Source organism: Lepidochelys kempii, chromosome 1 (assembly GCF_965140265.1).
Source record: "Lepidochelys kempii isolate rLepKem1 chromosome 1, rLepKem1.hap2, whole genome shotgun sequence".
NCBI lineage: Eukaryota > Metazoa > Chordata > Testudines > Cheloniidae > Lepidochelys > Lepidochelys kempii.
This window is the reverse complement of record NC_133256.1, coordinates 263056062-263079615: the sequence shown is the minus strand read 5'-3', so window position 1 is coordinate 263079615 and position 23554 is coordinate 263056062. Positions and strand designations below refer to the sequence as shown.

Here is a 23554-nt window from a genome sequence, read left to right as displayed (position 1 = left end):
TCCTCCTTTTCTTTTTGTTTTCATACAACATTTCTTACCCGTCAACATATTAATTTACTGCCTATTAAAATAACATGATTAAGTAGTATGTGTAGTTTTCTTTGGTAGGACAATACATATTTATAATTTAGCATGTAGAACAAAAACCTGTAACAATTTGTTAGGTGAGAAAAATTAAATATGAAGCAGTTATGCCAACCGAACCAAAGTCAGGCGAGAAAAATTAAATATGAAGCAGTTATGCCAACCGAACCAAAGTCAGGCCAATAAAGGTTGCTGGGAAAGCCCCTGAACAAGATAAATAGAATAAAAGAATACTTGTTTAAGCTTCAGGGAGTAAGAAAAAAGGGGAGGCCTGCATTCTTGTATCAGATATTCTGGGAACTGTCTTGTTGAGATACGGAGGAGCTGTTTTCCACTCCTTGTTTTTCTGTTATGTTTGTTCTTAACTCCTCGTCTCCTGGTTGACACCCATACCAATAAAGTGAGTGAAGCATTACGATTTGCTAAAAGTTATCTACAATAAGGGGGTAGAAGTGCATGCATAATAGAGAAAGAGGATTTTAACTAACATAGGGGAGGGGTGGGCTGCTTTATGAATAAATCTGTGACGTGACGGAACTGTCTATAAAAACCTATTAGTTTTACTTAGAGGCTGCTGGTTCTCTTTGGAGACGGGCTCTTCTCTATTGTTCTGTGCACTCTTCAATAAAGAGCTTTGAGTTCGGACCTTGCTGGTGCTGCCTGTCTGTCTCCGGTCAGACAACAAACCGTGCTGTCTGGGGTTCGAGTCCTCGACAAGTTCTTATAATGAAAGCATAGGTTGCTCTTGGAAGACCTTTTGAGTTAAAATTTGGGTCATTCCTAGGGGAAAGAAAACAACCTTTATTTGCCGATTCAGTAGAAAGCATCTGGGAGCATAGACCACATCTATGGCAGTCACAGTCTTCCACTCGGCATGTTCAGTGTAAGTAACAGCATAACGTATCACATTCTCCAAGAAAACCTTTAGCACCTGTAAGGATGTTTCAGGATCAACAACCAGGCCCACAAGTTATCTTATGAACCTAGCAAATCAGACAGCCACTACTTGCTGTAGCAGATGACAACAGTTAATTCCAAGTTCAGAACCAACGAACAGGTTTATTTCAGCAGATGTACAGAATGTCACAACCCAGTGATCAATTGGGGGTGAGTAGCCGAAATGCATTTGCTACATCTACACACATACAAAATGCTGTACAGAAACAAAGGCAAAGACTTAAGTCTCAGCACACTCTTTATATATCCAAAACGACACCTTTTTATCTATCACTCCCCCTGATTTGTTGTATTATAATAATATTTATGATAATCTATAAAATTCCACAGTACACAACAGATTATATATCATGTTTTTCTACTGACTAGCAATAACAAAGCTATTAATCTCATTTAACACATTAAGTTTCCTTTTTTTTTTCCCCCTGGTCATGTTTGGCAGGTGTTTTCTTTGTCCTGTACCCAAGTTAGGGACATTTGAAAAACTGAATAAAAGGATATTTAGTAAGTCAAGAAGGTTTTGTTTGTGCTCCTTCCCAAAAGGTTTATCCAAAGGTCTTATTAACCAAACTAAACTAGGCCAACATTTATATGACATATGCATTTGCTTATATATTAGCCAATATATGAGTCATTAAATATACTTAGGCCCTTACCAACTTATGTAAGGTAGTTCCCCTTCCCTTCCTTACAGTACCCAAAAGTCTCCTCATAGAGCAGTCCAGAAATATGCTTCATGCCCCCAGGGCATGCCAGGCAATGAATAGCCTGCTTCATAATATCCTAGAAAATACTGCAAAGCTCCTTCTGTTCCAGTGGCATTTAGCACCACCTTCCTCAAGTCCCTTACCACCTTTGCCATGAAAACATCTTCAGATTACTTAGTAGCTACATACTACAATGTGTACAAAGAGATGACAATGTGAGTGGAGGAAGTCTGTGTGTAGTCCCTGGGAGATGGCCTGAATGAAGATTGGAAAAGGGAAAGTTAGTCTTTTTCATCCTCCCTTTGCCTCTACTACTTGCAGCTGTCTGTATGATGCTGATGCTTGATGTAGAGGGAAAGAAGTGGGTTATTGCATCTTCTCATTTTATCCACTCTCCCATCCACTCTATTAAGAGTCCCCAAGACTTGATTTTTAAAAATCATTTCTATAATAATTCTTCATTTTTGTATGCTGAGTCATGTTATTAAGTCCTGCTTAATTATAAAGACAATGAAATGCCACATTTTTGGACAATACCAGTCGCTTCTGAGAGTTGCTGAAAATAAAAGCCCCTTTCAAAGTGAATTTTATTTTGTTTTCCATATTCCATTGTGGTATTTTCATTTCTGGAAGGTATTCCAATAAAAATGATTTCCATCTGTGGCTCTTTGTTTGTTTGTTTTAAAATGTTTGTCTTATTTTGTAGGATTTGCAGTATCCAGCAAAATCTAACCAATCAGATTTCCTGATCTATCATCTTTTTCCTGCCTTGTCCCTAACTTTGCTGTCATTTTCCAAAGTGGGCACATGAAAGACACATTTATTTAATTCAAAGATAGAACTGGAGTCATCTTAGAGTGCTGGTCGCTACCTAGCTTGTCTATATTTGTTTACTAAAGTATTACATTTATTCATTTGGTAATATAAAGTAATATTCCTTTTGCAGTACATGCAATAGTGTGAGTGTTGATTTGAATAAGGGCAGAAATTATCACTCAGAAAACTAGACTCCTTTCCTATTCCAAAATAAGGAACTCATTCCTCTAATTTATAGCCAGAAGTAACTGTTTTATGTTGAGAAATGGTGAACTTCGGAATTTTTTATATAAACATTGGGAACAATACCTAGAAATTGATGCTATATACACTCACATCACACACAAAATCAATACAATGCAATTTTACTTTAAGTCTGCAGATCTTTAGAAATCATGGGTAAAACTGATCAGAAGAGATTTTCAGAAATTGTGAAGAAATCCATCACCCTTTCCCATTTCTTATCCTCTTCTGCCTTCTGATGGATATTGTTTTTCAAGATGAAGAAATTTTAAATGCTATAACATTTCAATATTTACTACTATTGACACACAAACAACATAACTAATAAAATAATTATAAATATTGTTCGTTTCTGTCAGTTTCACTTCAGGCTTACTTGTAGCTTGAAGAGCAGATTATTTTTTCCAGAACAGGGAAAGTTGTAGAATTTGCCAGTAGACACTCAGCTTTCTCCATTGAGTACAGACAAAGAGGATCTCAAGTAACAGGCACACCTGTAAACATATCTAAAATATTACCTCTGTATTAACACAGTAAATGGGAACTGAATGTTAAACACTGTCAAAGTTCAATCAGATACCCCTGGTGTATTAATATAGCCGTTTCTGTCTGTAGCTAGAGCAGACACAGTGGTAGTACTAATTACCAATCAAAGCAGGATAATCCATCCATTGGTGCAGCCTCAGCTTCTCAACCTCCTCCTACAAGCTCCTGAAATTCAGTTTTGTGTGCTCGACCTTTCACGTTTTACCAATATCAACTGCATCTCTGACCTCATCTCCAATTTCCACTGCAAACTTAAGATCACCTCCTTTGATAGCATTTGCATCTCCCTCAAGTTCATGTTTTTTCTCTGCTTCTCTACTTTTCCATTCTGATACGTTTCTGTAGATGCAGGCAGCTATTTTGGCTGGGCCTTATTGAGGCATGTGCTAGCTGATCATATTTAGCTCTGCCTGCAAGGACTTTTTTATTTACTTCTTTTTATGTCACCAGGAAGAGATAAGAATGTGTTGTAAAAAGTAACAGTGTGATTTTTAAAGTGTGGAATAATAATAATACTGTTACTATACTAGCATGAATAGTATTACGCAGAGTCCATTCCCAGTGTTGTGACTGGATAATTGAATTTAAAATTCAAAAAAGTATTTGGCCAAGCTTGTGAGGACTTATATTCAGCTCAATTGCCTTTCACTAATATTTTTTTCCCATCCATCATGGGACCTTTCCAATGATAACTTCAGAATGTCATAATATCCAATTAATTCCAGAATTTCAAGGAATGTTGAAGTCACCAGTGGACGGAATCCAATTAACTTTGGGGGAATGAAATACTGAAAGAGGGGAAATGGGGGACACATGTAGATGCTGTCATCTATTAATGGCATTTATTAACACCTTGCAGAATAACAATACTCCTGCTCATCCTCCCAATAGATTTTAACATATTGATACCCTGAATGACAGAAGAGAAATAATTGTTCACCTTACTAGGAGCTGTGGGGCAGATACTCAGCCAGAGGGAGAGAGGAGGCTTCACTCTTTCCTTCCTCCTTAAAGACTGTTCCAAGTGGGGAATAGAGAGTACTAGGGGGTAGGATCCACAAAAGGATCTAGCTATTGCAAGGCTGAGTGTCACATCACCTGACTTATAGGCACCTAGACAATCACAGGAACGACACTATGATCCAGAAAGACAACTTAGGTTCCTAGGTTCCCTATAAACTGAATGGGGAGAGAGAGGCCCCTAAAAATGAAATGCATAAAAGCCAGCACACTTGGAGGTAAACCACTTAAGATACCAGCAAGATGGAGGAGTTAAGCCCTTCCCATCTCTTAAAGTTAGGCATCTAAATCCAGGCTGTAAGAAGGTACCTAGCTCTGCTAGTGATCCACAAAGGGGAACCAGCTTGGAGTCATATCGCTTAGGCACCTAATGTGTTTCTTGAGGCCAAGAGTTAGATGCCAACCTTGCTCCATGTGAAACGGCCAGAGGATCAGACACTGCCCAGGCTATGGATTTTAGCCCAGTGGTTAGCACCCTCACCCGGGATGTGGGAGACCTAGATTCAACTCTCCCTCTCTGTCAGAAAGGATTTGAAGAAGGGTCTCCCACCTCTCAAGAGGGTTCACTAACCACTTAGCTATAGGATGCACTAATGTGGAACTCCTTCAGTCTCTCCTACGGAAGTTGCTCCCCTGTGGATAAACAAAAGAGAGATTAGAGCTGGGGGCTCTAACCACTGGAGTGCAGAGTCATTCAGTCTTTTGCTCTCTGTCTTGCTTACCCAGAGACTATTTAAGTATTTCTTCACAGTGTATGATCATTGATCCAGGGAGAGCAAGAGCATGACTCTGTAGTCCAGTGGTTAGGGAACCCTCCTTAGAGGTAGAAACCCTGGGTCTAGTCCCCTATCTTAATCACTTTTTCATTATTTCTGCACAGTAGAACACCTTTCACAGGAGAGACTGAGGGAGCCCCACTTATTCTGAAGTTTTTTCTTTATTATATAAATCACAATATGTGGTCAGGAGAATGAGGTGATAAATTAATGAACCATGTGATAACTTAATTTACTGTGTTCCTTTGTCTCACCAGCTGTCCACAAACAGCCTATTCTTAACCACTTCACCTACTCTGTGCAAACCAGAGCTGCAAGATGTTACCATCTCTTGACCCTTGTCCTAAGGACTCCCTTTAAAACATCACCTACACTTAATCCCACCCTATAGTGCAATCACATATGCTACCACACTGCTACAAATCCTCATAGAGAGATTCAGGCCTTATCTACACTGGCAAGTTTCTGCACAGTAATGCAGCTTTCTGCACTGTAACTTCCGAGATGTACACACTGCCAAGCCACGTAGTTCGCAGAAACTGCGCAGTTGCAGCTCTGTGAAAAAAACACGGCAACGAGAGGCGTATAGATTTCTGTTCCGGGGCTACAGCACCGCGGTACCAGTGTAGACACCCTGGTCGATTACAGCTCTGCGATTGGCCTCTGAGAGATGTCCCACAATGCCTGTTCTCACCTCTCTGGTCATTGGTTTGAACTCTACTGCCCTGCCCTCAGGTGACCCACTGTGAGCCCCACCCCATACATTCCTTGGGAATTTTGAAAGTCCCCCTCTTGTTTGCTCAGTGATGCATGCAGTGGTCCCAACACATCACTCCATGTACCAGGTGATCCCCCGCTTGGAGCAGTGCCAAGGTACTGGACCTCATCAGCATTTGGGGAAAGTAGGTTGTCCAGTACCAGCTGCGCTCCAGCCATAGGAATTATGATACCTATGGCAGTTTTCACGATGAATGACAGAAGGGGGCTATGACTGGGACACACTGGAGTGCAGGGTCAAAGTGAAGGAGCCGCGGAACGCCTACCACAAGGCGCGGGAGGCAAACTGCCACTCCAGTGCTGTGCCCACGAGCTGCTGGTTCTACAAAGAGCTGGACGCAATACTCGGTGGTGACCCACCTCCACTGCGAAGGCCACTGTGGATACTTAGGTGGCTCGCATGCCAGTCAAGAATGGACCGAGCCAGAAGGAGGAAATCTTGGACGAGGATGTGGAGGGGGAGGGGAACCCAGAGGCAGAGGACGACTCGGAGGTCAGAGATGCATGCAGCTAGGAGCTCTTCTCTACAAAGGATGAGGCTAGCCAGTCACAGCAGTCAGATCTTGGCAAAGTGCAAACAGGAGAGGAGACCCCTGGCAAAATTCACACCCCTGAGTGACGCAGTTAAACAGACCTAACCCCTGGTGTAGCCCAACAACCTAGCTACTGCCTCTGGAGAGGTGGAGTACCTATGCCAATGGAAGTAGACCTTCCTGTCAGCATAAGTAGCTTCTTGACCGAAGTGTTATAGTGGCCCAACTGCACCAATGCAGCTGCGCTGCTGCAGTGTGTTATAAGTGTAGGCAAACCCACAGAGAATGCAGCTGCTACTTGTGCCTGCTTACTGCGGTGGTGCCAGCCAAAGTCATTGCAAGGTGGCATGGGGAAATGTCCTACTGCAGAGGAAGAAATAGAAGGCAGCCATTCCTAGAAACTGTCAGGAAAGGACTGCAGAGCATCTCCATGAAAGTTTAATTGACATCTCTCAGATGGATAAAGAGACATCCCTGTGTACATAGACAAAATGTGCCACATACCTACCCACCTCCTGCCTAGCTCAATAAGGGGAATGAAAAGCAGATGCCAACTCTACTTCTGTTTCTTATCCTGCTACCTCTTCTCATACAAGCAAAACAATGAAAAGTTCATACATTTGTCTTATTAACTTGGGGTTGAGCCGGTTGCCATCTTTTAAATTAAGCATAGTAAGGGAAAATGCATAGACCTCTAACCTGAGGTCTCTTCCCCTTCATCGGGTACATCTGTGCTAGACTGTTGGGACTGGGTAGATTATGGCAGAGTTGTGAACAGGTCCTGGGATGTGGCATGGCTGGAGCCCCCTGCCACATCTCTCCCCTCTTCTTTGCTGTTCACAGTAAGTATGACATACAGCTCATTAAGAAAAGGAGGACTTGTGGCACCTTAGAGACTAACCAATTTATTAGAGCATAAGCTTTCGTGAGCTACAGCTCACTTCCTCAGATGCATATCGTGGAAACTGCAGCAGGCTTTATATATACACAGAGAATATGAAACAATACCTATTCCCACCTCACTGTCCTGCTGGTAATAGCTTATCTAAAGTGATTTCCAGCACAAATCCAGGTTTTCTCACCCTCCACCCCCCCACACAAATTCACTCTCCTGCTGGTGATAGCACCAGCAGGAGAGTGAATTTGTGTGGGGGGGTGGAGGGTGAGAAAACCTGGATTTGTGCTGGAAATCACTTTAGATAAGCTATTACCAGCAGGACAGTGAGGTGGGAATAGGTATTGTTTCATATTCTCTGTGTATATATAAAGCCTGCTGCAGTTTCCACGATATGCATCTGAGGAAGTGAGCTGTAGCTCACGAAAGCTTATGCTCTAATAAATTGGTTAGTCTCTAAGGTGCCACAAGTCCTCCTTTTCTTTTTGCGAATACAGACTAACACGGCTGTTACTCTGAAACCTGTCATACAGCTCATTGTAAAAGCAGCAGGACAACAGCTCAACACCAGATCGATTGTTACACTCCCTGGCCTTGTGGTATACATGGCAGAATTCCTTTGCTTTCATACAGCACTGCTGCTGAACCTTGTCATGTCCTTTAGCCTGTATCCTCATGTTCAGAGATATCCATTTTTCTAGGGCTGACCCATAGCTGTGCTTGCATAGCCTCTTCTCCCCACAGGCCCAGAAAATCAAATGCTTCCCATCTATACCAGGCAGAAGCACATCTAGTAAGTGGAGCAGGCATCGCTGGTTGGGCAGTTGCACTCAACAAGGGAGAGCTGTTAGATGTCGTGGTCAAGGTGTGCAATAAGGAAAAGGCATTTCAAAAATACGTGGCAGGTGGGTTTGTGTGGTTGGGGGTGGGGATCTCCCATTTCTGATCCCTGGGCAGTGGAGTTAAAAATAGTGACCAGAGCCATCTCAAGGAACTGGGCATTGTGAGACAGCTGCTGGAGGATTGTTAGGGTCAACACATGTCATGCAATGTCTACACTTGGGAACTGGTCAACTTCAACATGTCAGCCAGGCTCCAGGCTCTTAGGGGAAGTGGTTTACTGTGTTGCCATAGTGGAGTGTTATGTTGCCCAGAGATAAATTTGAGTGTAGACACATGCACAAATAGGTTGATTCAAGGTGATTTGTGATGAACTAAATTTGTAGTGTAGATCAGGCCTGAATTGCAAGCATAAGATTAAAATTCTGCGTTCTCTTAAATTCTGCTATTCTTTTGTCTTTTTGCTGATTTGCATCCTGAAATAAAGGGATCTGAAAAGCTAGAAAACATATTTCCCCCAACCATCACCACTAGACCACCCCTCCCAAAACATTCATAAAAGAAAGTGATTTAATTAAAAAAAAAAAGTACTATGTTTAATTGAAAACCCTTCCTCCCTTCTCCAATACAAGAGGGTAGTGGAGATGGATGCATGCAGGTTGATTGCTTTGTGTAAGTTGTGGGGGGAGAAGTGGAAAACTTGAAGGTGAGTGACCTAGTGGGGCCAAATTGAAGTATCTCTCTATGATAAAGATAGGGAAACAGTCTCTGCACCAAGCAGTCAATATTTGAGGGATTCCCCAACCCCGATGCGTTGGCTCACAGGGGTACTTAAGCAGCATTATCATGGGGCGCCTCAGAGCAACCATACTTTAATGCACAGGCATTTTTCATCATTGCTCCAGCCCTAATCCTCCAAAAAGTTTTTGTTGTTTGTTGATAACTATTTTTCAGTCCTGTCTTTTTAGAGTGTAGGTTCTGGGGCAGAGACAATCTCCTATTCTATATTGGAACAGTATCTAGAACAACGGGGATCTGATGCTGGTTGGGGCCTTCTACATCTTCAGCTTTTTAGAGGAAGCTTTTGCTCCAGGAGCAGAGACAGCAGAAGCAGCAGTAGTTCCGACATACTAGCAGAAGTTTTCTATTATTAATTCTTCACCCATATTCAAAGCTGAGGAATCAGGCCTGTGTTGTTGTTTCTTTTCTACCTCAATTTGCACTGTACAGATTAATTTGAATCCCTGCCTTGCTACACAGATTTGGAGAAAACCCTTTAAAGAAGATTCCATTGTAGTTGAAATTTTATTTCTAACCTTACGGATTTCATTTCCTTGGAAAAAACACACGTTTCTTCTGTCTCTGGTTCATCTTTAAGTGTCTCCAACAGGAAGCTGCACTGAATAAAAATACCCTGTTTCGCCTTCACTCAGCTGTATGAGGAGATGATTCTGTGGCAGATATTGTACAAAAGTACAAGTTTTTAACTCAAAAAAAGATACTGAGCTAGGAGAAAAGTCCTTTCTAGCTCGCAGCGAACCAATCACAGAGCAGCTCTAGCTGTATGACAAACGGGCACCAGCTGTCCTTTCCCTCCCTTCTTCTCGCTCCACCTTAGTATGTAGGAAACTGCTCTAGAAAGCAACAGGAGGCAGCGAAACCCCTTCAAAAGGCTCAGGCAGTTAGAGGGTACGATGTGGTGAAAAGCAACAACCGCATCAAGCTGAGACTCAGGAGCCTGGTGACCCAGGATATCTTGGTCCAGATCAAAGGCTCTAGCGCCACTGGCTCTTTTAAACTTAACCAGCCGAGGAAGGAAACCAAAGAAAAGGCGCAGAAGAAAAAGCCAAGTGGCAAAGCCTTAGAAACCAATTGCCAAAAACTGTAGCCCTGGAAGTGAGTTTGGGGGCCAAGAATACAGAAGCTGCAGCTGTTAAGAAAGCAGCCAGGAGTCCCCTCCAAAAAGCCGCCAAGCTAAACGAGGCAGCTACGAGCCCGACTGCCAAGCCTACGCCAAGGAAACCTAAAGCAGGAAAGCTAAGCGGCGGGACCAAAGCAGTGAAATTACTGATAGGGCTTTTCCCACGCAAATAAACCCAACGACTATTTTAAGAGCCACCCATCCGACCGTTGCCAAAAGGAGCTGAAACACCAGGTTAATCTAACATCCTGGTGCTTTCCATAAAAGGCAAACATTTCCTTCTCCTTACTTAATCTGGGGAAGGAGGAATAAAATACTTATTGACGTGTACCACTGTGAATGAATGTGAAACGCTCCCAGAAAGTGTTTTGTTCCTTTCTTACCTTAATTGTTCAACCTACGATAGAAATCTGTATTATGAACACTTTTTAACTTGCCAAGCAATCTAAAACAGACTAGTCTTGGAGTCCAATAGCCTCTGTATGGCGTTGTGCTCTCAATTTGAAAAAACCCGCGTTGTGAAAGGATTGGCTAGTGACAACTACCACTGTAAATTCCCTTCGAGAGACAATTACAGACACTCCTTTACCATTTTCGTTATTAGTCTAATACAGCTCCGTTAATATCCTAATCTTCGCCCAATGCTACAAGTATTAATTATTTCAAAAAGAAAATAAACTTATTTTATGTTAATCGGTTCTTTCCTAAAGTGAGAGAAAGCGAAAGATAACAGAGCTCTTTTTTATTTTGTCGGTGGCTCTGAAAAGAGCCTTTGCGATGGTTTTTGGAGCAACGCTTTCCGTTTCTTCTTGGTCGTTTTTACTTACTCTTCGCCTTGTGACTCTCAGTTTTCTTAGGCAGCAGCACGGCCTGGATATTGGGCAGGACACCCCCTTGAGCGATCGTGACTTTCCCCAGCAACTTATTGAGCTCTTCATCGTTACGGATGGCGAGCTGCAGGTGACGGGGGATGATCCTGGTTTTCTTGTTGTCCCGAGCAGCGTTGCCAGCCAGCTCCAGAATCTCAGCGGTCAGATACTCCAGCACCGCAGCCATATAGACCGGGGCGCCAGCGCCCACCCGCTCCGCATAATTACCTTTGCGGAGCAGCCGGTGCACACGGCCCACCGGGAACTGCAGCCCAGCCCGGGAGGAGCGAGACTTCGCCTTAGCCCGCACCTTACCTCCCTGCTTTCCTCTGCCGGACATGATCAGCACTTTCTAGAAATCAACTACGGTACTATACTTTCTCCAGTAATATATATATATAAAGCTCAGGCTATTTAATTCCCAGCCCGCCCTTACAGCCTTTCTGTGTGTGGAGCTAAATGCTTTGTGATAGGCCAAAAGGAAGCTATTGTTTGAATAGCCAATAGTGACGCGAATCTAATTCTGACCAATCATAAAGTTCCATGTGATGTTCATGGAGAATTAGGTGTCTCCCATGCAATAGGAAACTAGGAAAGAGAATAGTCATTTCCACAAGATGCCCATAAACAGGCACCCGCCAGAGTTCGTGTGCATGTTGTTGAGCTGACTGGAGACAGAAACGTACAGCTGCGTACTGCTCCAGCCCCTGCTCAGGCTCTTCCCTAAGCCCCCGCCCCTGCTCTGCTCCGGCCCCGCCCCCACTCCCCTGAAGATTGCAGCCAGGCCCGACCCTGCACTCACCCCGTGGTCAGTGGAGCGACCCGGCCCCAGCCTGCTCCGCTCCCCTGGCTTGCAGCCGGCGAGTGCTCGGGGGCGGTTCCCCCCTGCTTTCAAGCCTGGGAGCCAGGCCTCAGCGGACGGGAGCTAGCCCCAGGCCTGTATGGGACCCCACCCCAGGACTCCGCAGAAGGGGAGCTGGCCACTTCCTGCGGGAAGTGGAGCGACCCGGCCCCAGCCTACTCCACTCCCCTGGCTCCCAGGCTTGCTGGGAGGGGGGAACCGCCCTCGCGGACAGCGTGGCTGGGAGCCAGGGGAGTGGAGCAGGCTGGGACCGAGTCGCTCCATTTCCTGGAGGAAGGGGCCAGCCCCCCCGTGGAGGCCTAGGGACCCCCACAGGGCACCAAAATGGCTAGGGACAGCCCAATAGGTGCTATCAACGTGCCTGGGCCATTGAAATCTGCTCCTGCTCCTAAGAAAAGTTCTAAGAAAGCTTACCAGACCTACTAAATTGACTGCAGATCGCTCTCCCATCGAGTCCCAAACTCTACTGGAAGGAAAAGCATAAGGTAAATCGATAGGAGAGTTTCTCCCGCCAACCTAACCTGATGTAGACACCACAATAAGTCAATCTAAGAAACGTCAACTCCAGCTATGTTATTTCACTTAGGTCCACTGAACCCCGTAGTGTAGGCCTGCTCCTATAACTAAGCCCTGGTCTACACTGGGGGGGGATTGATCTAAGTTATGCAACTTCAGCTGTGTGAATAAGTAGCTGAAGTCAACCTACTTAGATCAACTTACTGTGGTGTTGTCACCCTGGTGAGTCGACTGCTGCTGCTCCTTCTGTCCACTGTTTGCACCTCTCGCGGTGCTGGAGTACATGAGTCCACCAGAGGTGATAAATCGATCCCCGCTGGATCGATCGCTGCCTTCCTATCTGGGGATTAGTGAAGACATACCCTTAGAAGAAGGGCAATAAGCGCAGAAAGATGACGAAATAAAGTTACTCTATTTAGGTGTATACAGCACTCAAAGAGGTTCATCCGCACACTAGCATCTCCTCCAATGCTATGGGTATAATGAACCCTTTTGTAAATGACAGGTTTCAGAGTAGCAGCCGTGTTAGTCTGTATTCGCAAAAAGAAAAGGAGGACTTGTGGCACCTTAGAGACTAACCTTAGAGACTAACTTACAGAGCTGAGCTGTAGCTCATGAAAGCTCATGCTCAAATAAATTGGTTAGTCTCTAAGGGGCCACAAGTCCTCCTTTTTCTTTTGTAAATGACATCTTTGAGCGTGTTGCTGGAGAAGCGTCTCGTCTGGCACATTACAACAAGAGCTGTAATCGCTTCCAGGAAGATCCAGACTGCTGTAAGAGTCTCCTGCTGTGAGGCAAGCTGGCCAAACATGCTGTTTCTGAGGGCATACTTGTCTCCACTTACCTGAAGATCAGTGTGTGGAGATCCAGCCACCAGGGGTTGATTTAGGGTAGTCTAGTGAACACCACTGAATCAACAGCAGATTGCTCTCCAGTAGACCCCTGTACTCTACCCCTGTCAAGAAGAGTAAGGTAATTCGACAGGAGAGTTTCTCCCATTGACACCCTCCCCACCCCCCCCCACCCCCACCCCCGTGGTGTAGACCCAACTGTAACTTGACCTAAGGTATGTCAACTCCAGCTACGTTATTCACGTAGCTGGAGTTACATAGCATAAGCGTAAGGTACGTTGACAGGAGAGTTTCTCCTGTCGGTCCAGCGGGGTGTAGACCACAAAAGGTTGACCTAAGCTATGTAGACTCCAGCTATGTTATTCACATAGCTGGAGTTGCATACCTTAGGTCGACTGAGCCTGATACTGTTGATCTGTGGACATCAAGTACACCAGTTCTAAGTAAATAGTTTCTCAGTAGGCTATCTGAATCTGTAACCCAAAGGCTTTTTAAGGGCTGGTCTACACTACGGGGGGGGAGGAGGGAGGATCGATCTAAGTTATGCAACTTCAGCTACGTGAATAACATAGCTGAAGTTGACGTACTTAGATCTACTTACCACCGTGTCTTCACTGAATTGTGTCAGCGGGAGACTCTCTCCCATCAATTCCCCTTGTGCTTATCATTAAGGTAGAGTACCAGAGTCAACACGAGAGTGATTGGTGGTCAATTTATCGTGTTTAGTGTAGACACAGCAGTATAGGTACGATAAATTGACCCCTGCTGGATCGATTGCTGCCCATTTCTCTGGCTGGTAATGTAGACAAGCCGCCATCCACCTTCTCATTCAATGAGGAGAACATCACTTATTACTATCGATTGTATTTTTCAAACTGCATCCAGTGGCTTGAAAGTAAATAATTAATTATCATAATTAATAATACACAGCAAGGAAGCTTTACAAAACTCTAATCTCAAGCAAGCTGTCTGTAAACTTCTCTATTCCCACACCATACCTAGAGAGAAAGTGAGGCTGATTTCTCTTTGCTACTAGTAAATAAGCACTTGAAGTGTCATAGTATTCTAGAAGATATAGGTTTCTTATCTATCATATAAAATGATTAATATCCCCAAACTGCTGAAATGAAGGTATGATTAAACTGGTATTCACCTAAAATTCATTCAGCATATCAGAATCACACTTATAGAAAGCAAATTTAAACCGCTTACTAACTAAAAATCTTAGAAACTATCATCCAAATCTCTTGTTTCTCCCCATCCTTCCTCTGTCCCTGAAAAGAGTCCTTAGAGAGTGCCGCTGAATAAAACCAACTCCTTTCTTACATCAAGTAATTTCCCTATCTTCTTCTCCATTTTCAAAGCAGCTTTTTCAACTTATCCATAAATTTATTTAATTTGTGAACATGTTTGTGAAATTAGAGAAGGGGTATCTGTTCTGAGGAACTTTCAGTAAGGTGGAATTTAAAACAAAATATGCACAGGAACCAGGATTAGATCTGATTATGGAATCACATTGACACAATTATTCTATTAGTTTATATTATAAAACCCTTTAAATTACTAAATCTTCAGGATGCTAACCTATTTATCTGCCATTGTGAAAAGAAGTTTTGTTACCTTTAAGTATCTATGTTGGTCAATTTCTTTTACCCTTTTACTTTAGTGGCTGAGAAGAGAAGCTCATAAGTCTTTTATAGTGTTATAAAAGCTACATCGTAACTGAATGTGTCCACTGAAGTTTCAACTCATTGGCTGGAGTTGGAGTTCTCCCTTAAAAGAACTTTTGTATTTGTAGATATATAGATATGGATAATCCTGAATGAACTTTAACCTCCGAAACTGTAAAGAGTGTAGCCCTGACCTTTCAGGGTATAAACCACATCCATAGCTGTTAAGGTCTTTCTTTTTACTGGTTTGGGAGAATCACCTTCTCTGGATAAAAAGAAAAGGAGTACTTGTAGCACCTTAGAGACTAACAAATTTATTTGAGCATAAGCTTTCCTGACCTACAGCTCACTTCATCGGACGCATTCAGTGAAGATTATGCTCAAATAAATTTGTTAGTCTCTAAGGTGCCACAAGTACTCCTTTTCTTTCTGCAAATACAGACTAACACGGCTGCTACTCTGAAACTTCTCTGGATACATTTTCTACACTCAGCAGCTCTCCTCATAGAGGAGACAAGCTGTACATTTCATGGCTCATCAGATGAGGCGGTGGGTGGCCGGTTTACTGATTCCTGGATTATCTTTTAGAGCCTTTTTCTGTGATGTCGAGAGTCATGTTTCCTAAGTACCTTTCCTCCTTTACCACATCCAAACATTTTCTAAGATGTCTTCAATAATAAATAATAACATTTATTAATAAAAGGATATTAACTGCTGGCTTGAATGGCTCTTTTATACACTGATCCTTCTGATTGAAAACTGACATGGGATACTGGGAAAGCCAGGGGGTAGAAGAAGAGACTTTATTTAATGATTCTCCAGCTCCTTAAAGCTACATATTAAATACAGTGTGGTTCTTTTGAGAAAGGAGAAATTCACAATGGAAATAAAATCCCTATTTTTTGTTATTTTAGTAATTAAATATTGCAACTTGTGATAAGCAAGTAAAGAACAGCTACCAAGAGGGATTTTACAGCTAACTGGCTGGCTGGCTGTCCATCAAAGTGAGCTACCTCTCCCCCCATCACAACTAATTACTATGAAGTCCTCCCCTCTGTCAGATTTTAGGTTTTAAGGAGTGCCAGAAGAGAGTAAACAGATATACCAGAAGGTGTGCGTGCCACACAGTCCGAGAGGAAGAACTATAGGATATCACTATCTTAAAATATGCAAATTAAAGCACAAAATTAAATGAGAACGAAGGGATTCTTCTATGCATTCGAATCCTGCAGCTTATTACCCTCCTATTCGCCGGACATTGGGGCTCATGATGATTGTTTGTACCTAAGAGGAGGAAGCTGAATAATGTTCATGATCACAGATTTGGTTAGTCTGAAAGTCAAAATTCCCGACCAACAATATGTATAGCAGAAGAAACGACAAAGAAATACTGGAGAGTGCATGCTGTAGAGTGAAAGTGTTTGTTTAAAAAAAAAATCAGAGGAAACTACGAAAGGGGCCACTCAGGGAAGCGCAGGGTTTATGTACCAGGCCCATGAGCTTCACTTTGACGAATCAACAAGGGAGGGATGGGGCATATTTCTCTACGCACAGAGCGGGCTTTTCAATTTTTCAAATTGCCCAATGACATTTGCCTCCTTCCGTGTACCGGCGTATCCGGGCTGAAGGGGCTGAGAAAAGTCCAACCATCTTCTGGGCAATTTGAGAAACAGAGAAACTCTAAAACGATTCCAAGGCTCTTCCAAAAGCTACTACAGTTACACGGAGAGGAACTTTATGCTTTTATAGCTTGAACACAAGACTTTTTGGAGGATGCGGACTTACTTGCTGTGAAATACTTCTTTTATAAAGCTTCAAACTTGACTTCATTTTGAACTTCCACAAATGTAATTCAAAATAGAAGCGCGGACGCCCATTTGCAGTAATGCATTATTTCCTTAAAAAATAAAAATACAATAAACACGATCTTACATTGGGGACAATTAATAGCAAGAAGCAGTGCTGATCAACTTCAATTTATAATAGCACTGCTTTTGGGGGCAGTGACGTAACCTTTTAGTTTTATCTGCAGACTTGTACATTTAAATTTGCAATGGAATTATGCAATTTTTAAAATGAGCAAAACAATAAATGGCTAGCTTAAATAGTAAATTACTTGTGTTTAGGCGTGTTGATGGTAATGAATTACAAATTTAAGATAAATCATAAAAGATAGATAGCTGGAGAATGAACGTTAGAGGATTAGTAAACTACCTCCTGCTTTTAATAAAATGTTTATATTTAGTCCGCAATTTTCACTGGAGAAAAGCGTTGACAGGTTCCGCACTCAGCAGAAACGGACCGTATGAACATGTTAAAGCTCCTTTCAGTGTGAATGTAGTGGCTCTTAAAAGAGCCTTTGGGTCGTTTAGAGTAGTTTTCATCATTAGAAGATGATGGACAGCCTTTAAGCCCTCTCACCACGGATACGCCGAGCTAACTGGATGTCTTTGGGCATGATGGTGACTCTCTTGGCGTGAATAGCACACAGGTTGGTGTCCTCAAAGAGCCCCACCAAGTAGGCTTCGCTGGCCTCCTGCAGGGCCATAACGGCCGAGCTCTGGAAGCGCAAGTCGGTCTTGAAGTCCTGGGCGATTTCACGCACCAGGCGCTGGAAGGGCAGCTTGCGGATGAGCAGTTCGGTAGATTTCTGGTAGCGGCGGATCTCTCGCAGGGCCACGGTGCCGGGTCGATAGCGATGAGGCTTCTTCACTCCCCCAGTTGCAGGCGCGCTCTTCCGGGCAGCTTTAGTCGCCAGCTGCTTACGGGGGGCTTTGCCACCGGTAGATTTACGGGCGGTCTGCTTGGTCCTGGCCATATTAACACACCTAGTCCCTATGAAAAAGACGTTGAGCCAGAAAGAATAGATTGAACTGAATAAGAGCTGTACGTCTCGGGCGGTATTTATAACTAAATTCTCTTTTCTGATTGGCCGTTTCGAAGAAGCCAAATGTCATTGGACAATATGAAAATTTGAAAAGCCCGCCTTGTTCAGAGTGAATTCCCCCTCTGTTTCTTGCTTTTCAAACTCACTTTCAACTGATCATTGACCTAGTGACCAGTTTCCTAGCTCGCTATCACACATCTGCCACCCCGGGGTTTTTGTGTGTGTGGCTCGGGGATGTGACTATATCGTTTTCAAAGTGATCGAATCTGTATCTCTGAACGTTATTGCCACTTCCTTTCTTCAAAAGAAGAAAACTTAGCACGAGCAGCACCACTCCCAGAGAGAGGGGAGAACATTTAAATCACGTGATTCGTCGAACGTATACAAATCTCTTTGTTCTGGTTCTTTTCTGTGTTTTAATTTGCTGCTTTTAAACGATATAAATGCCTTATATTTTTCTTCCTTTCAGACGGAGGGCCACCGGCACCTTATAAAGGATATGTTTATTCTGCTTATGTCCTGCTTTATAACCTCAGTTGTGATTGTGAAAAGAGAAGTTTTATAATAACCAGGCGCAATATCTACATACTGAAATCAAGTTATTATTTAGTTTTATAATAACGAAATAACTTGTCTCCAAAGAATCAGCCCCCCAAAAAACAGGCTATGTATGTTCAATATCTGGCTTTAAGGAGTAGGAGTATCATTAAATAAACTTTCACCCGTTCCTCTCCCCCCAAAAAATCTCAACTCAGTTTTCAAGCAGGTCGAATATATCGTAGGCGCGCTATTCAAGCCAGCAGCCCATAGTCATTTTATTATTACTGAAGATGTCTAATAAAATGTTTGAATATGGTAAAGGAGAAAATGATCATAGTAAAAGTGGACTTAAGTATCACAGAAAAATGCCTCGAGATAATATTTAGGTACTACCGACCTTCTATTACCGCGTTTGCTGTCGGGGTGAAATGTATCTCTGGTCTCATCTATGAGGATGATCCTCGATGATGTCATTTACACTTAGACCAGGAAAAGAAAGACTTTGACAGCCACGAGCTTGGTTAATGTCCTGAAATATCGAGCCCAACTCTTTATGGGTTTGGAGGTTAAAGCTCATCCAGGATATTTAAAGGGCCAGCTTCCAACTCCTGCTAATTAACTGAAACTTCATTTTCCTCTTTAGTTTGTACTGTAGCTTTTTCAAGACTACAAAATGACTACTAGCTTCTCAGCCATGAAAATAAAAAGGTAGTGGAACTGACCATTTTAGATAATATACCATAATCAAACTTTCTGTACCCCTCCAGCTAAACAGGTGAGAATGGATCAAAGTGAAATCCTAGAGGATTACTACCTATAGTATATAATTCTATAGTATAAAGTAATAGAATAATAACTGTGTTGCTATGACTCTTTAATCAGATCTGATCCTTGTTCCTATGTGTGTTTTGTTTAAAATTCGGTTTCAACAAACTTCTTCAGAATAGCTAACCTACCTGTAATTCTATAAATCTATACACTGGCCAAATGAAGGTTTAAGGAGTTTACGGCTAAGTAGGGAGAAAGCGCTTGAAAATAAAAGGAAAACTTTGTTTTTTAATGTCTTGATGTAAGAAATTGACAATTGGTTTAATTCAAGGGCTAAAAAGTTTTCAGGGATGGGGAGATGGAAGGGAGGAATGAGAGATTAGGGGAGAGTGACAAAAATGATTAGTTTGAAAACCCAGTGAGATCTCAGAAAATTAAAAATCAATTTTAGACATAATGAATCTAATGTATTGCTAAGATGTGGTCTAAATACCTTTGAATAATAATGCTACTGCAGTAATGGGGGGGCTTTAATCACTTTTAAAGAAGAGACAAGAATCCTTTCACCTAGACTGTAGCAAATACAAATGCTTGTTTACTATAATTAGTAAAGAGAATCCAGGCTCCTTTTCTGCATAAGGTTTGAGAAGAAAGTTTGCTGATAAATTACTTAGAAATAGTTATGTAAAACTTAATGCCTGCCTGATATTTTCTCTTCACTAATGACATGATGCAATTTGAAAAGCACAAATGATACTTGTCAGTGATGCTATGCTCTTTGAATGAAAAGGTGGTTGGCTCTTAAAAGAGCCTTTGGGTTATAGATTTAGTTATCCAGATGTTTACTTGGAGCTGGTGTATTTGGTAACAGCCTTAGTTCCTTCAGACACAGCATGTTTGGCCAGCTCGCCGGGCAGCAACAAGCGCACGGCGGTCTGGATCTCCCGGGAAGTTATAGTCGAGCGCTTGTTGTAATGTGCCAGGCGGGACGCTTCCCCAGCGATACGCTCAAAGATGTCATTTACAAAAGAGTTCATTATACCCATAGCCTTAGAAGAGATTCCAGTATCTGGATGAACTTGCTTCAGCACTTTATATACATAGATGGAATAACTCTCCTTCCTTGTCTTTCTACGCTTCTTGTCTCCTTTCTTCTGAGTCTTAGTCACGGCTTTCTTAGACCCCTTCTTTGGAGCTGGAGCAGATTTTGCAGGTTCAGGCATTTTCAGACTATTAAATGTAATAACTCCCTTAAAGCTCTACCTTAAACGTTCTTACAAAAAGCAGTATGTGTGAAATTTGCTGCTGCCCCTCATTTATATAACCTCATGCAAAAAAGAAACCTCTCTTTCCTCTTTTCCTATTGGACTTGACAAGTCACCCTGTCACGTCTTGTCTCACTATTGATCAGAGTTAGATCTGCATTACCATTGGCTGATCAGACAATCACATCTTTTTAGCCTATAGAAAATCATTCAATGCCCCAAAGATTAATAGGTTTCAGAGTAGCAGCCATGTTAGTCTGTATTCGCAAAAAAAAAAAAGGAGCACTAGTGGCACCTTAGAAACTAAGAAATTTATTTGAGCATAAGCTTTCGTGAGCTACAGCTCACTTCATCGGATGCATTCAGTGGAAAATACAGTGAGGAGATTTATATACACACAGAACATGAAAAAATGGGTGTTATCATACACACTGTAAGGAGAGTGATCACTTCAGATGAGCTATTACCAGCAGGAGGGGGGTGGGAGGACTTTTGTAGTGATAATCAAGGTGGACCATTTCCAGCAGCTAACAGGAACGTCTGAGGAACACTGGGGGGCGGGAATAAACATGGGGAAATTGTTTTACTTTGTGTAATGACCCATCCACTCCCAATCTCTATTCAAGCCTAAGTTAAATGTATCCAGCTTGCAAATTAATTCCAATTCAGCAGTTTCTTGCTGGAGTCTGTTTCTGAAGTCTTTTTGTTGTAATATTGCAACCTTTAGGTCTGTAATCGAGTGACCAGAGAGATTGAAGTGTTCTCCGACTGGTTTATGAATGTTATAATTCTTGACATCTGATTTGTGTCCATTTATTCTTTTACGTAGAAACTGTCCAGTTTGACCAATGTACATGGCAGAGGGGCATTGCTGGCACATGATGGCATATATCACATTGGTAGACGTGCAGGTGAACGAGCCTCTGATAGTGTGGCTGATGTGATTAGACCCTATGATGATGTCCCCTGAATAGATATGTGGACACAGTTGGCAACGGGCTTTGTTGCAAGGATAGGTTCCTGGGTTAGTGGTTCTGTTGTGTGGTGTGTGGTTGCTGGTGAGTACTTGCTTCAGGTTGGGGGGCTGTCTGAAGGCAAGGACTGGCCTGTCTCCCAAGATTTGTGAGAGTGATGGGTCATCCTTCAGGATAGGTTGTAAATCCTTGATGCGTTGGAGAGGTTTTAGTTGGGGGCTGAAGGTGATGGCTAGTGGCATTCTGTTATTTTCTTTGTTGGGTCTGTCCTGTAGTAGGTGACTTCTGGGTACTCTTCTGGCTCTGTCAATTTGTTTCTTCACTTCAGCAGGTGGATATTGTAGTTGTAAGAATGTTTGATAGAGATCTTGTAGGTGTTTGTCTCTGAGGGTTTGGAGAAAATGCGGTTGTATCGTAGAGCTTGAAAGTCCCTCTGGAACACATCCACAGCTTGAAAGGGTCATTCAGTCCTTTGTTCAGCGCTTCCTTTGCAGAAAAAAGTTACTTCAGAGGTAAGAAGCAGGAATGAAGACCATGCAGCTGCCTTTAATAGTCTTTTGCCATGAAGCCTGTGCTTCCTTTGTTTCAAGCACAAGCTGCCCAGCACATGGCTTGAAAGCCTTGCTGAGTCATAAGGTGTATCTGCCTTTTCTCAATGGGTCAATTGTATAGCTGATGGTCCTTAGTGGGCCATCAAGCAGGCTAGGCAGTGCTGATGCCAAACTTACTGGGGGGTGTCACCCAGAAGCATACCACAAGTTTGAAATAGACACATACATACATATCTATAACTCATTATACAAAGGTGATAAAAACACATAAATGAGATGATCATATCTGGCAAATTATAACATTTTTGTAGATACCTTACATGGCCTATCTGGCATAACTCATTACAATTTTACAATATTGATATTCATAATATCCTTAAGTGTCCCCCATATTCCATATGGTGTCACAGTAATAAACAGATAATATGGAACAATTATGGGCCAAAGTTAATGAGTTCCTGGATAGCAGGAAGCTCTTCTCCTTTTCATGATGGGTATTTAATTGGGTATTCTCTGATATGGGCACTTGTTCATTCAGTTTTTTATATCTTTCCATATGACATATTCATTAGCTTTCCTCCAACCAATGTTATGTAACAATACTCAGACCCATTTATACATTTATCCCGATTTTTATCATTTGATTTTCATTTCACAGTCTATATTATTATAAATCATTAGCATAACATCAACATTACTCAGCCTTAAACTAACAAAATGTAACCCTTATTTTCTACCATTCAGCAATTTTCTTTGTATTTTAATATTATAATTCAGTATATGTGGATCATCCTAAACTATTCATTAATATACATTATTTTTATTTGAGTAGGAACAGCATGAGGAACAACATGACTTTAATGTCCACATATAACTTTTTCAAATGTGGGATTTCAGGGACTTTCTGCTTAAAGTTGAGCATCACACTTGCAAATCATTAAAAAGTATTATCAGTAATTTTGCCTGTTCCACAGAATTTATAACTAGTTCTTACATTCCTTCACCTGTAAAGCAAGATTAGAGCCATATTAACACAATGCAGGAAAAGACTAATATACAACAGCAGGCTTAAGGGTAGTCAATCATATGAACCCACAAAATCTGTGGTTTTTCATATTATAACCACATACTATTTTTTAAACAGAAAAACTGTCTCTTTCAGTCCCAGGATGGACTATGCTCATGGAATAAATCAAATTTGTGCAGTAGAGGAGTCTGTTGTCTGTAGAAGGCCTGAAACATTTATTGTGGGAAAGGAGGAGGGAGAAAGGGAGACCAGCCCAACTTGACTATCATACACATTGTAAGGAGAGTGATCACTTTAGATAAGCTATTACCAGCAGGAGAGTGGGGTGGGAGGAGGTATTGTTTCATGGTCTCTGTGTATATAATGTCTTCTGCAGTTTCCACAGTATGCATCCGATGAAGTGAGCTGTAGCTCACGAAAGCTTATGCTCAAATAAATTGGTTAGTCTCTAAAGTGCCACAAGTACTCCTTTTCTTTTTGAGAATACAGACTAACACGGCTGTTACTCTGAAACTGATATATTTTGGTTTTTATCCTGTTTGGTCCTACCTGGCCCTTGAGCTCCCAGCCCCTCCCATGCTGTCCCCCCACCCCTGTAGCCTCAGCTTGCCTGCCGCTAGCGCCCTGGGCTGCGGGGCTGCAAGCTCGTGCCGGGCAGT

The 23554-nt window shown here is 42.3% G+C and overlaps 4 protein-coding genes across 6 annotated transcripts in view; all 4 read right to left on the bottom strand.

The window, feature by feature from the left end:
* Positions 1–1123: 1123 nt before the first annotated feature.
* The window catches only part of LOC140904947 (histone H2B 8), a 43244-nt gene continuing 20813 nt past the window's right edge, over positions 1124–23554 (bottom strand). Inside the window, exons 2-3 of one of the 3 annotated variants that reach the window (XR_012156685.1) lie at positions 16669–16780; positions 1124–3301 (exon numbers count right to left, since the gene is read on the bottom strand). The gene's annotated coding sequence lies outside the window, so the exon portion shown is untranslated. Of the gene's footprint in view, positions 3302–15307; positions 16781–23554 lie in introns of those variants that run through there. The other 2 variants (XM_073327334.1, XM_073327333.1) reach the window with 2 other exon arrangements.
* On the bottom strand, positions 10315–11714 carry LOC140906511 (histone H2A.J). Its single transcript, XM_073330583.1, has one exon. It carries the CDS (start codon positions 11322–11324, stop codon positions 10935–10937), a length of 390 nt encoding a protein of 129 aa, XP_073186684.1. The 5' UTR covers positions 11325–11714; the 3' UTR covers positions 10315–10934.
* On the bottom strand, positions 16815–17795 carry LOC140904945 (histone H3). The gene has a single exon (XM_073327332.1). The coding sequence runs from the start codon at positions 17699–17701 to the stop codon at positions 17291–17293; it is 411 nt and encodes a 136-aa protein (XP_073183433.1). The 5' UTR covers positions 17702–17795; the 3' UTR covers positions 16815–17290.
* LOC140904948 (histone H2B 8) lies at positions 19921–20606 on the bottom strand. Its single transcript, XM_073327336.1, has one exon. The coding sequence runs from the start codon at positions 20299–20301 to the stop codon at positions 19921–19923; it is 381 nt and encodes a 126-aa protein (XP_073183437.1). The 5' UTR covers positions 20302–20606.